The sequence below is a fragment of the Gavia stellata genome, chromosome 18, assembly GCF_030936135.1.
Source record: "Gavia stellata isolate bGavSte3 chromosome 18, bGavSte3.hap2, whole genome shotgun sequence".
Taxonomy (NCBI): domain Eukaryota; kingdom Metazoa; phylum Chordata; class Aves; order Gaviiformes; family Gaviidae; genus Gavia; species Gavia stellata.
In genome coordinates, this window is record NC_082611.1 from 9,089,442 (window position 1) to 9,103,191 (window position 13,750).

At 37.5% G+C, this 13,750-nt stretch overlaps 1 protein-coding gene across 1 annotated transcript in view; it reads right to left on the minus strand.

The window, feature by feature from the left end:
• Nucleotides 1-6,921: 6,921 nt before the first annotated feature.
• VWA3A (von Willebrand factor A domain containing 3A) overlaps nt 6,922-13,750 on the minus strand; it is a 34,239-nt gene continuing 27,410 nt past the window's right edge. Inside the window, exons 29-33 of the mRNA XM_059826594.1 lie at nt 13,434-13,585; nt 10,928-11,054; nt 10,234-10,331; nt 8,658-8,721; nt 6,922-6,993 (exon numbers count right to left, since the gene is read on the minus strand). Of these exons, the coding sequence (XP_059682577.1) occupies nt 6,922-6,993; nt 8,658-8,721; nt 10,234-10,331; nt 10,928-11,054; nt 13,434-13,585 (513 nt within the window). The remainder of the gene's footprint in view (nt 6,994-8,657; nt 8,722-10,233; nt 10,332-10,927; nt 11,055-13,433; nt 13,586-13,750) is intronic.

Below are 13,750 nucleotides of genomic sequence, written 5' to 3' on the forward strand. Positions count from 1 at the left end.
TAGCCTGCATTAGAACTAGAATCTTTGAACCTGTTAAGCTAATCTGCACTTCTCAGATTGCCGGATGAGTGACAAACCCAGCTCAAAGTAAAACCCCCAAGAATACCAAATTCTCTCATTTGAGCTGTCCACAGCACTCATAGCTTTTACCATTTAATCCAAGAAAGAAAGTGGCTATTCTATCCCTGGACTACTACCGAACTCCTCCACAAGTCAAAGCAGCTGGTCAGCTTATTCGTAGCATATCAATCCCTCATTGCCCTGTGAAAATCAACAGAGAGTATTTTAACTTGGCTTTGGGTTCCACCTTAGCCAGAAGGAGACACCTCAGAAGAGCTTTCAGAACTGGTATTTTGTACCTCTCCTGTTACGCTTATTCTCCTATCTTTAATGAAGAAGAGGGGTGGCCATATTTTATTCACTGCATCCTGCTAAGTCTTTTTGAAAGAAACAGAAGCTAAAGTTACAATGAGAAAAGCTGCTGCATTAAGATTTAAGCTTGCTTTTGGTCTTCAATCACAACTCTATACTGCCCTTTTCTACTTTTTTCTCCTATAACCACTCACAGTTCATGTAGGCATACAGAAATAAATAAAACATCCAGTACTTCTAGGAGATGACTGCATAAAATACAACAGGGAGGTGTCAGAAAGTTTGCCTGTTTATTTACACAGAGAAGGTCCACATTTCTGAAATGTTATGATGACTTATCAAAACGTTACTCACATCCAGACTGTTAAGCAATGCTGAAATGTAATAATAGCACTGTTTCATAGAGGAATCTAGTAAGCTTACACAAGCTGATTTCAAATCACATGCTGATAGAGCCACTGATAAATCTGAATTGAGTAAGAGTGAGTAGGACTCAGGCTGTAAGAAAGACAAGACACAACATGTCTCCAGTATACAAAGGAACACTCCTGTCCCCATGCTGGTTCTGTGGGCACCAGCACTGGGCACTGGACCACAGAGAGATATTAGATCATGGCCTAGGAAACAGATGTGTGGAGACTGGGGCTTTGCCCTTTCCATTCAGCAGGTCCCAGTAACTTCACAGGTTTGCATTTTCAGGCCACAGAACAGGAGCAATGCTCCAGCTGTGAGGTAATAGGAACCTGAATGAGGGGTTTTAGTTGTGTGGAAGATACTATGCAGAAAGGCGGCTTTAACAGAGACGTAATCAAAGCATGAAGAGCTAGACAGAGGTCTGAGTTAAAATGACAGCCGGATGTTTGGCCTGAGTCATAGGCAGGATGGGATGTTCTGCAATGCCCAAGGGCAGAAGAATAGCAGAAAAGCTTAAGAGACTAAGCTCTCTCTTAAAGCTATCTCAAGGATAGGATTTTGCTGAAATAACTACAGCATAAAAATATCCTCTCTTCATTTGACTTATTAAAAATTCTGTACCTAAGCCCTAAAGTAGTAGAGTTATCCAGGCTCATCATGTGTTTGAACACCTCCTTGTGCACTTGTTCACATCCAGATGCCCAGTCTGACACAATCATATGAACTCTGAGTGGCGAGACTCATTTGGACAGCGTACCAAATTGTTGATCCTCTCTGCAACCCCAAAGAAGTCTGGACGGGTCTGTTGTAGGGTGCAAGTACTTTTGACTAAAGGTACTTAGCTTTTTGTGACTACAAATCATCCTCATAACAAGGATTGAGTCTAAAACAACAGAGAGCTGACAGAAGTGAAGTGACAATAGTGAGGTATTCACATTTTAAGTGAGAGATGACAGAAAAATGTTAAAAAGCATTTAAATCAGAAGGTCCTGCAATGTTAATGGAAAAGAGGAAAAGAATGGAACGCTCCTCTAAACATCATACACCTTGCTGTGCTTAGAATTTTTGCTTCAAAAAGAGAAATCATGGGATCTGAATTTGGGAAAGGAAACTTAACCATATTTATTTTTCATATAATCAAACGCTAAAGATTGGTACATATAAAATATTTCTAAGGAATGAAGTCGTCCTTAAAAAAGTTTCCCAACACAGTATTAATGCAACAACAGATGTAATTTAATACCCAAAGTATGCATCATTCAAATGCAACATTAAATACTTTATGATAATACAATATTCTTCACATTCCTTGCCAAGTTAGGAAAGTAAGATACAGAGGCAAAGCAACTTACCCATGTCACGCTGTAAGTCCATGCCAGAAGGGAAAAGACGATGCAGATCCTTATTCCTGTTATTAGACAAAAGGCATATTTTCAATGCCTAATACAGCAAAAGAACAACTGTATGCTAGGAGTAAGTTAAGATCCTTTGGGCAGTAAACTCACTCTGATTTTTCATTAGGTGAAGATACTAAGCATTCATCACTATACATTTCAATAGCTTGTCTTTTGTAAAGACGTTTTTTCTGTATAGCAATGTAATTATACGTTTCTGTATAATATAATAATAACAACAAAACAAGGAAGTTACAAATATACATTTAGTAGAGGTGATACTATGCTTTTTCTGATGTCCTGTCATTTGTTAATGGCTTTTTCTTTTTAACACCATCAGATACAGTCTTTCTAAACCCAACAATATCTAGTACTTTAAACATGTTTCTCCTCCTAAAAAAAAGTCTGAAAAATCAAGGTTTTTTACAATATTCTTCAGACAGCTAGCTGCAAAGCTAAGAGATCAGATTCTTCTTAAATCCCTCAGTTCTTCACTAACATACATAAACATTCTCACTCCATTCCTTCCTTTTTCCTGTGACATTGTGTATATATTTGTGTTACGATTCTGCATATTTCATAGTTTCCTTACAGAAGGAATAAAGCACACATAATACGTCAAAGCACAGCCTTGGAACGTGTCATATAAAATGCTTTTCAAGTTATGTTGTTCTCATTTACTTTGCATTCATGGTTGCTTTGCATGCTACACAGATTGATTTACAGGCCAAATGACATGGTAACTGTGAGACTGCATTGCCAAGTCAGGGTGGAATTACAGGAAGAAACAACACAACTTCTAACAGCAACAATGAGCATGCCCTTTATCAGCCTTTAGGTCTTGTTAGAAAAGGAGACAGTTTGTGCAATATTTGAAGGCAAGGAATACAAATGCATCATAAATAAAAATATTGCATTAACTTGTTCTGAATAAAGGCATGTTTTTATATAATGAGCAGGAATGACAGCTTGGCTTCTTACATATAGGAATCACAGAGAAAACAAAAAACCACAGAAGATATATATATGCAGGTTTTAAAAAGATTATTGAAGACCAATCCTAATAGGTTTCATTTTAATTCAAAGGTTTTCTAACAGTCATTGCACTGGAAGAGAGAAGTACAGATCATCATTACTACTGCATGGTTTTGTTTTCATACCCAAAAAGGATTGGAGGAGTTATTAGGGTGGGAGGTGGCTTAGGATGGATGGAAGAGGAGGATCTGTTTTGCACTATGACAGTCAGGTATCATTTAAAATCTTGTTGTAACTTCTACCAAGTTTCATTTACAAAGTTCCATTCACCTCTATTGTTGTTACTTACCCAGAAATAGTAGCATAAGCTGCAGAACTTTCCAAGTAGGAAGGCAAAACCCCTCTAAAAAAGATTTATCTGCTAGTTATTGCTCTATTAAGAGCAAGCTTTGGTACCACATTAAATGTGGCCACGATGACAGAGGCAGCCCATAACACTGAAAGCATGTAAACTTGTGGCTTACAATGTCTACCTAATCTTCCTATCAAACTCTGGGTAGAATTGAAGATTCTAACTGATGAAGTCTCACGTGATACGAGTCGGGGATTATCAATGTCCTCATATGGTAGTTCCACCGATGCATTCAATATAGTTACCTAAAACCTAAATTCTCTTTTTTGTAACAGAGACAGGGAAGGAATAGGGTGTTTTTTTGACACTGGCAGGTTTCTGGAATTAGATTTTCCCTTCTTCCTTTTTTTTTTTTTTTTAAACTATTCAGAAAGCAAACATCTAATAAGCATCTGCTTGAGATGGTTTTACAGAGGACTGAAGTTCAATGGAATGACAAGTATCCTATATACATCCAATTGGTTGAGATGCATTAAAATGATTAAATGAAAATTATTGTGACTTAGTTGTATTAACAAGTTTGGGTGCCTAAAATCTTGGAATTTTTTAGTTACAAATCTAAATACATACTAGATACACAGTAGATAACATGCTTATAAAGCACAGAAATTCTTACCGGACAGAATTCTAAAGGACACAGCACAACACACACATATTGCCATTCACTTCCTTAGAAGCAGCATTAACTTCCTGGGGTTGACTCAAATTGAGGCATATTTAGATGAAGTAATTTGTTACTATCCCAAGCTGCCCCACCCTTCTTCTGAAGGTTGTTGTCCCCTGAAGCAGGTATGGCTGAACCACGGACAGAGTTCCTGAACTGCCATTCCATGCTAAGCTTTTATGAACATCTGTACCAGTTAAATGTAGCACAGCAGCTGGAAGTTGACTGTAAATTATGGCAGTACATGAGCTGTTCCACATGGAAGTTACCCGCTCTTGCTGCAAAAACAGCATTCTTCTGATCGGGGTAGAACACACACTTCAAGGTAACAATTGGTTTAGCTGTTTGTCTTTAAGTCATTGCATGCAAATCAACGTATTCAGTGAGTCACAGCAATGACATGACTTCCAAACAAGCTGGCAGAAAAATACACATCTTTGTCAAATTATAAAACCCCTCTTTTAATATGTCTTGAATACAGTGAATTGCATTCCAGGAAATGTAAACCAGGAAAGTAAATGACATATACGTGACAGATTAACATAGAAAAGTCATTAACAGAGCACTCGATTAATCAGGTCATCACAGATGAACCTTTAGACTGGATATTAGGAAAAACTTCTTCACTGAAAGGGTTGTCAGACATTGGAACAGGCTGCCCAGGGAGGTGGTGGAGTCACCATCCCTGGAGGTATTTAAAAGATGTGTGCATGAGGTGCTTAGGGAGATGGTTTAGGGGTGGACTTGGCAGCATTAGGTTTACGGTTGGACTTGATGATCTTAAAGGTCTCTTCCAACCTAAACGATTCTGTGATTCTATGATCTTCAAATGTTTTCCTGACTAAGTAGCCCTCAGATTGATGGGAGCAGGCAGGACGAGAGTTTCCAGGTAGGTAATAGGCAGGAGACAGAAACTGTATTTTAAAGGAAGGAGCCGCTCTGAGTAGATAGTGGGCCTGACCAGCCTGCAAGACAACAAGGCTTCAGAAGCATGGAGAGAGGCTGCACAGCCTGAAAACACACACAAAAGAAGTGAAGATGGACAGGATGCAATGGCTAAATACTGTAACACCCCACTATTTTATAGCTTCTGTGGTTCACAAATTCTAACATCAACATTTGTTCCTTACTTTTCAGTTGCATTTTTCTTAAACAGGAGACTTAGAAACACTTAGCTCACACCACCAGCAAAGAGAAGACTCCTGAATTCCTAACACCTACTTTAAGTCTGGAAGCATGCTCAAGAGAACCAGAGAAACTTGCTATGCTCTGCCCACAGAAACAAATGACTAGTCTACACCAGAACAAACAACTGAGTGATGAGATGAGTATTAGCGTAGGTTGCAGTGAACTTAGGATTACATAGATCCGTTGGCGATAAGTCTATAGAGACACTGTGTGAATGGAATTGTTTTGAATGAGTAAAATCTCTGAACACCAAATACTATACAGGAAAAAAAAGGCTGTAAGTGAGAGGTGTGACAGATTGCAATCTAACACAACACACTAAAATATTCTGAAGCTTATCCACATTTGCAAAATATGACATGTGCATTACTATCTTATTTCACAAGAAGTCTCTGATACCATTTAACATACCTGCACGAGTGTATTTTCTTTTAAGGTTATTTTAAAGGACCTTTATAAAAACATCAGAATCTATGCTACAGTATTGTGACATTTCTTAAATCCTCCAAGGAATAAATAAGGATTCTTTTTGGCAATACAGAAACCTCATCCTTTCTACCTGGATTTACTGTTTTAACATTTCCATTAGTACAAATCCACTCATTTTATCAGTGACCATCATCTAATATTTAGATACCCCAAATAAAAATGTAACTAATCCTAATAATTTACAATTAACATTTTCCTATCAAAGCTTCTCAGCAGTTACACACATACCAACACATATACTAATAAAATCACAGGAAGTGATGCATACCACAAAGCACCATTTTAACTGCAGTATTCCACAGTAGGCTGGTACTAACATGGAATGTGGGAGTCAGCTGATGCAGAGCATACAACACTGAAAAGAGACTTTTATGATAGAAATAATTTTTAATTCTTTATGGAGACAAAACAGATGGAGGGACAGAGAAGATAACATCTCCCATATCAAAGTATATCCAATCATTCCCATCAGCTGGCACTCAGGAGATGCAAATGGCTCCTGAATAAACTCTGATCAAGTATCTGAATTTTGCGGTCTGAATCCATTTTCATTAAATATTAAATATATTAAACACCGGAGATGAATTCCTAACCCTCTGAAAGACAACAGTAAACACCTACAAAATACTCATGAGCTGTCATTGCAGAGTTTCTCATTAAAAAAATGTGTATTTCATAAATCAATGGGAAAAATATATGCCTCATTACTGCAGTTAGCTTAAACTGGATTTTCTTATATGGTACTGGTAAACCTATTTTTAGTCTTTCTAGGACAGGAAACAGGTAAGAACTTAACAGAATTGCTTAGAAGACTGGCAGTGTCTGGTTATACAAACGTAACCAAGCTTTATCAGCAACAAGATACTACTTATTTGCATGTCTGATTATTTCTGAATCATCACCTCTAAATCTTTCTCTACTGCCAACATATAAAAAGCAAAGAGTCGAAATAATTATTAGCAAACTTCTTTTGGCAAAAACATTCATTCCAAGCTTTGTTTTCTGCACTAAGGTTACTTCTTGGACTTGCTACGCAAAACTGGCATAAAGAATTCTCTTTCTAGTATCACAGCCATCTGCCCCATCTGTTAGGGATAATGAGCACCAGCAAAGAAATCTCAAACCACTGCCAAAAAAGATATCTTGGACATACCACCAACTGATTCATGCAATTATGAGAATGATGCAGTAGAATAGAAGAGAAACAAAAGTTGTAATCCTGTATAACTACTAATTATATTAGGAATACATTACACTTTTAAAATTTGTATTAGCTGTATTGAAAAATATCCTCTACTTATGTTTAAACATCTTTGGAGAATTCAGGGCTTGATTTACTTTGAGTCCTGCAAAGTCTGCAAGTAGAATAAGTCAGCAGCACTTATCATCTGTAACTTCTTCTCCTGACAGAAGTTCAGAGACAACGAAGAATACATCTTCCTCTTTCTGCTTGAAGCTGAAAAGAAGTAGGCTAGTGGTACCACTCCAAACCTCTTCAGCATCTCTTCTTCATCTAAAATTTAATCCTACAAATCAAGCACATGAACTGTTTTTTAAATACAATTAAAAATATATAAACTGCATAGGCTCACCATCACCCTTGACAAAATAGTAATGGAAAACCAATATAAATTAACTTAATTAACTTTCAATTTTCCTTACTTATGTGTTTAATCGTGCTACGATACTACGTACTTTCTGAAGTACATTAACAGGAATGTCTTCCTATACACTTTACAAGCAATACAGTTTACCCTGGAAGGTTGTAAGACAGAGATGGTTGTGGAACACTAGCCTCTGCCTATACAAGCCTGTAACAACCTTCTTGCTACTGGAGGATGATTATGTGTCTGTTTCCTCTCCGAGTAACTCTCTTTAGTGATCATCCCTTATATGCTGAATTCCACGCATACTTAACCAGGCTCCAGGTTCCATTCTCCATGAAGCAAGCATTCTTAACCAGCAGGTCTGACTGGAATTTTTTTTTCCTTCTCTTTGAATGACTGGGCAATGTTTGTAAACCAAAATACAAACTACAGCTATAGAAACAAGGATTTAAAAAAGTCTCACTATATATCTGCCTTACCCAATTCCATGATGAGTATCTTGGCAGGCCTAAGTTCTCTAGTGCAACTCTGTAATTGTCTGCATGTCCACTTTTTCCCTCAAACAGCTCTGTGACAAAAGCTTCTGTCTTCTTTAAGCCTGAGACAGTAATTTCTCTTTTCCTGTATTTTTTCCTTTGCCAATTTTAAAGCGGCACATTGGCTCTGTGAGAGGTTTAGTTTGTCCAGCTGCCTCTCCCACAACTTTGTAACAACAGTCCAGTGTTTGCTGAGGCTGTCTTTACTATTAGCGTGGTCTTTTTTCAGCCAGCTTTGTTCATTTAACTGATAAATCATGCAGCCCATGTAGCAACTGTTATTACAGCCATTACATCTGGTCCTAACCCTCTAATGTGCTTAGCTGTTTGCTCTTAGAAAGAGCTAAACCATTAATAACTAAAAATACACATCTGCCTTGTTCCTTTCACGCCAAACATAGTTCTCTTTGAACTGTTCTTTGTGTATATTAGGTTATACTGTGGACTAGCTCAGCTAAGAACAAAAAATCTTTACAAATGTTTTCAACTTTGGGAAAAGTCACTGCTGGAAATTAATACATTTTACATTAGGATTATGAAACATTATCTTTCTACTGAGATATATGAACTTATATCAACTACGATCTATTTGTGGTGACTATTTACCTGAGCATTTTTTTTAAAGCCTGAATTGTCCTTTTGGTTTATATTCCATTTTTGTAGTAATAACCTGTTTGAAAGAAAAACAAAACCCAAAGAATTACAGCAGCTTTTCACAGAGACATATAGTAGCTTTGTATCTGTGTTTAGCCATGATCTTCTGTGACAGAAAATCTTTTCATTGAGAACGTATAATGCATTTTAAAGCTCTTTGCAAGCACTTTTGCCCATTACTACTATTGAAACAGCACTTTCTGGTTCTGGATTGGCAGTTAGGAAGCATAACAATGCAGAAACATAAGAATCAATAAAATTTAACTGTCCTTCAGTCCAGTTCTAGGCAGGTATCAAAGCTAGTTTTGAATGATACCAGAAGCGGCAGGGAATGGTGTGCCACCTGAGCCAATTCAGTTTACTGAGATACAGATGGCATGCAGTGCCAACAGGGCTATGCTGCTTCCAGGAACTGACTTGGCTCATTTGGAATCCGCTGGGTACCTCTCCCTGGCGTCACATTGTACTGTTATCTGTTACATAACTGTTAACAGAAAAGGGAAGAGAAACTTCATGTTGAGGGAGGATGCTGGGGAGAAGATGAGGAAGAGAAAAGAAAGGGAGACAAACCTGAAGAATGTTGGCAGACCATTCTTACTCTATGGAGAGAAAAAGAAGCTGAAGATTACAGTAAAGAAGGAAAGAGGGGAAGACACAGGACAAATTCTGGTTGGTCCAAGACTTAAAAGGGAAAGGAAAAAGATTAAGAGTCAAATTATTTAGGAAAGCAGAAAAAGACTGAGATTGAGAGGAGAATGGTATTGTCAGATCCTTCAGTAAATCAGGAAATGTAAGAAGAGTGAAGAGGAAGGCTTAGGGAATCTTCCCAGAAAAAGTCTAGTCGAAACTTTACAGGTCTTTAGAGGCAAAAAGAAAGGGAGATTGATGGTAATGTAAAAGTAAATGGGTTGAGATGGGATTGTTTGAGAACAGAAGAAAGACCTCACATTTTTCCATGCAGAAAACACAATTCTAGCAGACAGAATGGATGGCGATGCAGTTAGAGAAGTCAGGATGAGGTAGGATAGAAGGAGCCCATACAGATGTTGGAAAATAGAAGCAATCTGCATTTCTGAGTAAGAAGTCATACTAAAAGAAGAGGTACTAAAAAGAACATTGCATCACATTAACAAAAGTCAATTTTTTAATAATACACACAAAGAGAAACACATTGATTTCACAGATGACAGAACTCAGCAAGGAGAGGAACAACTTAATGTAATTTCTCTTTGACATAAGAAATGGAGGGACAACAACTGAGAGAAAACAACAGCCCTGAAGTTAGAACCTGCTCAGATCCTTTACTACGATGGTAGCTAATTGTGTAAGATCTTAAAATTAAATCCCTCTGAAGCAGAAAGCTTTCTTGCATGTCATTTTCCAAGCCTCAAAAAACCACTAAAATTGACAGTACAAGGAAAGAAACAGCAATTCTTTTTTAAATAGCAGACACTAGAATTCAGATATTCTTGTCTTCCTTTAATGAAATAAAAAAGCAATTATTGAAAGATTCTTGATAATTACTCACCTCAAAGATTTTGCCTGCTTTAAGAAACTTCTACCTTTTGCTACTTCTTGAGTAAGTTTCTTTAAATCATCTCCTTCAAAGTAAGGGAAAACTGGATCCTGAAAACAGAATTAAAATGTTCTACTTTAATTTGCACCTATTTATTATTTTCAATTTCTATCCATTTAATTAACTGAGCCTAACCTCTAAATCTCCCTACTCCTATCTACTTGCAAAGAAGGGGAGAGCAGAGCAACTCTGGATTGAATATGGTTCTGTTCACTAACATATTTTTCTGCGGTGGCAATCCCTGAGGTCTCCTGCTGGAATATTAACATGCTAAACACTGTGTAAGGATTTCACAAGTACATAAATGAAATACAAGATGGTAAGGATAAGAAGGCACAGTAAAAGCTAAAGTTAGTTTAAAAACCATAGTGTCCAGATACAAGGGGGTTTTTGCTTCAAAAGTTTCAAAAACTGTATTGTATTGTATATTTCTTTCATGGGTTTGGTCACCTGACCAAGGCAGCTAGCAGAGACGCAAAGCCAGATATTAAGATTTCTCCTTTCAGTTTCAATGTCAAGTATCTTAGGAGCCTTGTATTAATTTTTCTCATGATTTTTCTTTTTTATAGGTAGTTTGACTACTGATGAAGAACTAAGTTGAAATGAAACAAAATCAAACCCAACAAAACCAATCTATTTAACATACATCTTCATCTTCAAGCCCCTCTGTCAACATTCTGTGTGCTGCTAACTGTCCATCCACATCTCCAAAACTGCAATGATAGCGTCCTCCTGTTTGGGAAGCAAGCTTCTTCAGAAATTCATTAGCTCCTCTGTTAACAACAAAGTAGTAAGTTACTTATGAAAATTATTTCTCTGAAAGCAACAACAATAGAAAAAGAATTTCTAAGAATTCTTCAAAAAATATTACATCAAAGAAATAGTTTGGAGAACATGATTATAAACATCTGTATCGTTTCTGATTGTCAATTGCTAATGAAGATACACACTGCTTAGCTGTCATAAACTCCAAACCCAGGCTATTTTTGCAAAAGAGGTTCAGTGTAGCAATAGAACCAAAAAAAGAAACTAAACCAAGAAATCCAGAAGCTGGACTGGCAGGTAAAGGGCAGTAATATTTTACACAGGAAGAAAACCAAAAGCTGTGGGACTTCATAAAGGGGAAGAACATTTTGTGCATGACCCATATTTTATTCTCTTGCCTAAGCCTCTATTACTTGCCATTGTCCAACAAGAACCATTGGGATAACTGGTACAGTTGTTACTGTATTCTTTTTGCAAGTATGCTAAATCGCACACTATTACTGCCATTTATACATAATTTTAGAATCCTGTCTCCCAGGCACTAGAATTGCGAAGTCAAAAATAGTCATACATCCATTAGTTTCAAGTAAGCTGCAAGGATTGATTCCATTCTAGAACTGGACACTAAAATCTCCACAACTAACTAGGAGATTTCTTTGAAAGGAAGCTGCAGATTTTGTTTCAGAGTAACTTGTAGTCAGAAGTGACAGTTATTGGTTACTGACCAGTTAACCAAATGATATGCAAATAAATTAAATCAAAATATTAATAATTAAAAGACTTTTAATAAATACTTAAAGTTGGCTTTTTCAACTTAGGACTAATAATTCAAAGTTCTTACCAGAAAGGAAGACATATAAAAGCTTAGAAAATAACACTTTCTTCCTGTCAAACTCCACTTCCAAAATCCGAAAGAGCAAAGACTGTGTATCTAGAGGTCTACTACTTCTCCCCTTAATGGCTTGAAAAATGACATCCAAACTAACTGCCATCTTTTGAGGGATTTAGCTTTAAGGTCTATTAGCTACAATAGCAGTATAGGATCTGGTCAATTTAATTTGGAGTGGTAATGGAGTTTTGAAGCAAATCCCCCATTTATTTTTGTCTGCCACGTGTTTGTTTGGCTCTCACACTAACTCTGTTGTGTGAAAACTATACTCCTTCAGTAGGAGACTAATCTAGAAACTCCAGTCCACATATGCTCTCAACATTTTATCAGGTATTAGTGTGGTTGTACTACCACAACATTCTCCAGCGTACACCTAGCAGACATGCCCACAGACGACTCCTGAAACATCCAGAACTCTGAAAACACCCTAAAGCTCTCCAGAATGGTCCAGGCCTTGTGTGTGCCCTATTTTCTCATGACTATCATCTCTCAAACTTCCTTGAGATTCTGCTGGTCCTTCCTCATCCATCCTCACTCCTGCTTTGGAATCTTTTGCCTTTCCTATGACAAAATTTTCTGTTGCATGTTCACCTTCCTGAACCTTTTATTTCTTTTACTTTTTAATATCTTTTTATAGCTCTATTGCATTGCTGTGGCAACATCCATTCCACAGTTCAGCAGGATGCAACCTAGGACCTAATAGAAACAACGCTGCTTGTCATTTTGCAGTATGAGAGGGTCAAAAATTTCTCATGGCAGCTGGATAACCCAATGGCATTATCAGGAAGTTGTTAACCTCATGACTGCCACTGGGACAGGAGGGCTGGCAGGCAATGCTGCATTTAATTCAAGAATACAAAGGCTGAGTTCTTGAAGACCTGGGACAACTACTGCATTTTGACGTGGCAGAGTGGACATGCACCTATTCTAGAAAGCTTGACGAACTGGTGGCCTCTTTGGCTATCTGCTCCCTGTGTCACACAGGCACAGCCATGAATGAGAATCTAGAGGAGGGCATACTTTTTGATATTGTCCCATGGTCCCCAAATCTGGACCGTGCAAAGAGCCCTGAAAAGGGACATCTGGAGATGTATCTTTAACCCACACCCCACCGTGGCTGGCATTAGCACTTTCTTAGTGCTCCTGATTTCAGTCCAGGTCAGTGTATTAACTTTTTATGCCTCTACAGGGATGTGTGCATGATAGACTAGTGATAGAACTACAGGAATGACCTCAGTGCTGCAGACTAGTGATGCATATCACTTCTCTGTGCATGTGAAGGCAACTCTCTCAAGGACATAAGCTGTGGGAGACGCAGGACACGTGGCAATTGCCTGTGTCAGAACAGCCTTCCCAGTTCCCACACGCATGAATGTCTAGCTCAATCCTGGTTTTCAGTGAACTGAGCATGTGGCACATTTTGATAATACAGCCTTTTGACAATAAATAGACTAGTAATTTTAAAGATTTTTTGTTGTTCTTGCAAAGCATCATATACCTGTCCATACAGCTAAAAGAAATGGTATGGATTTTAATATCTTGTTTCTTTCTCAATCTTTCAATTTCTTTCAAAATCAGAGTGCAACTGGTGTCTGGTTTTCCATCAGTCAATACATACAGTGCCTCCATACCTTGGAAACTGAGGGCCTTCTGAAAAGCAGAAAATAAGCTGAAATAATTAGTACATTTTTACGAAAAGTTATACTTAAGAATGAAAACATTATTCCAAAGATTTAAGATCGCTTTATATTTACCACATCATTAATCAAGTTAGTATTGTCTTTTCCTTTTCACTAAGTAGAAAAGGATCAAGGA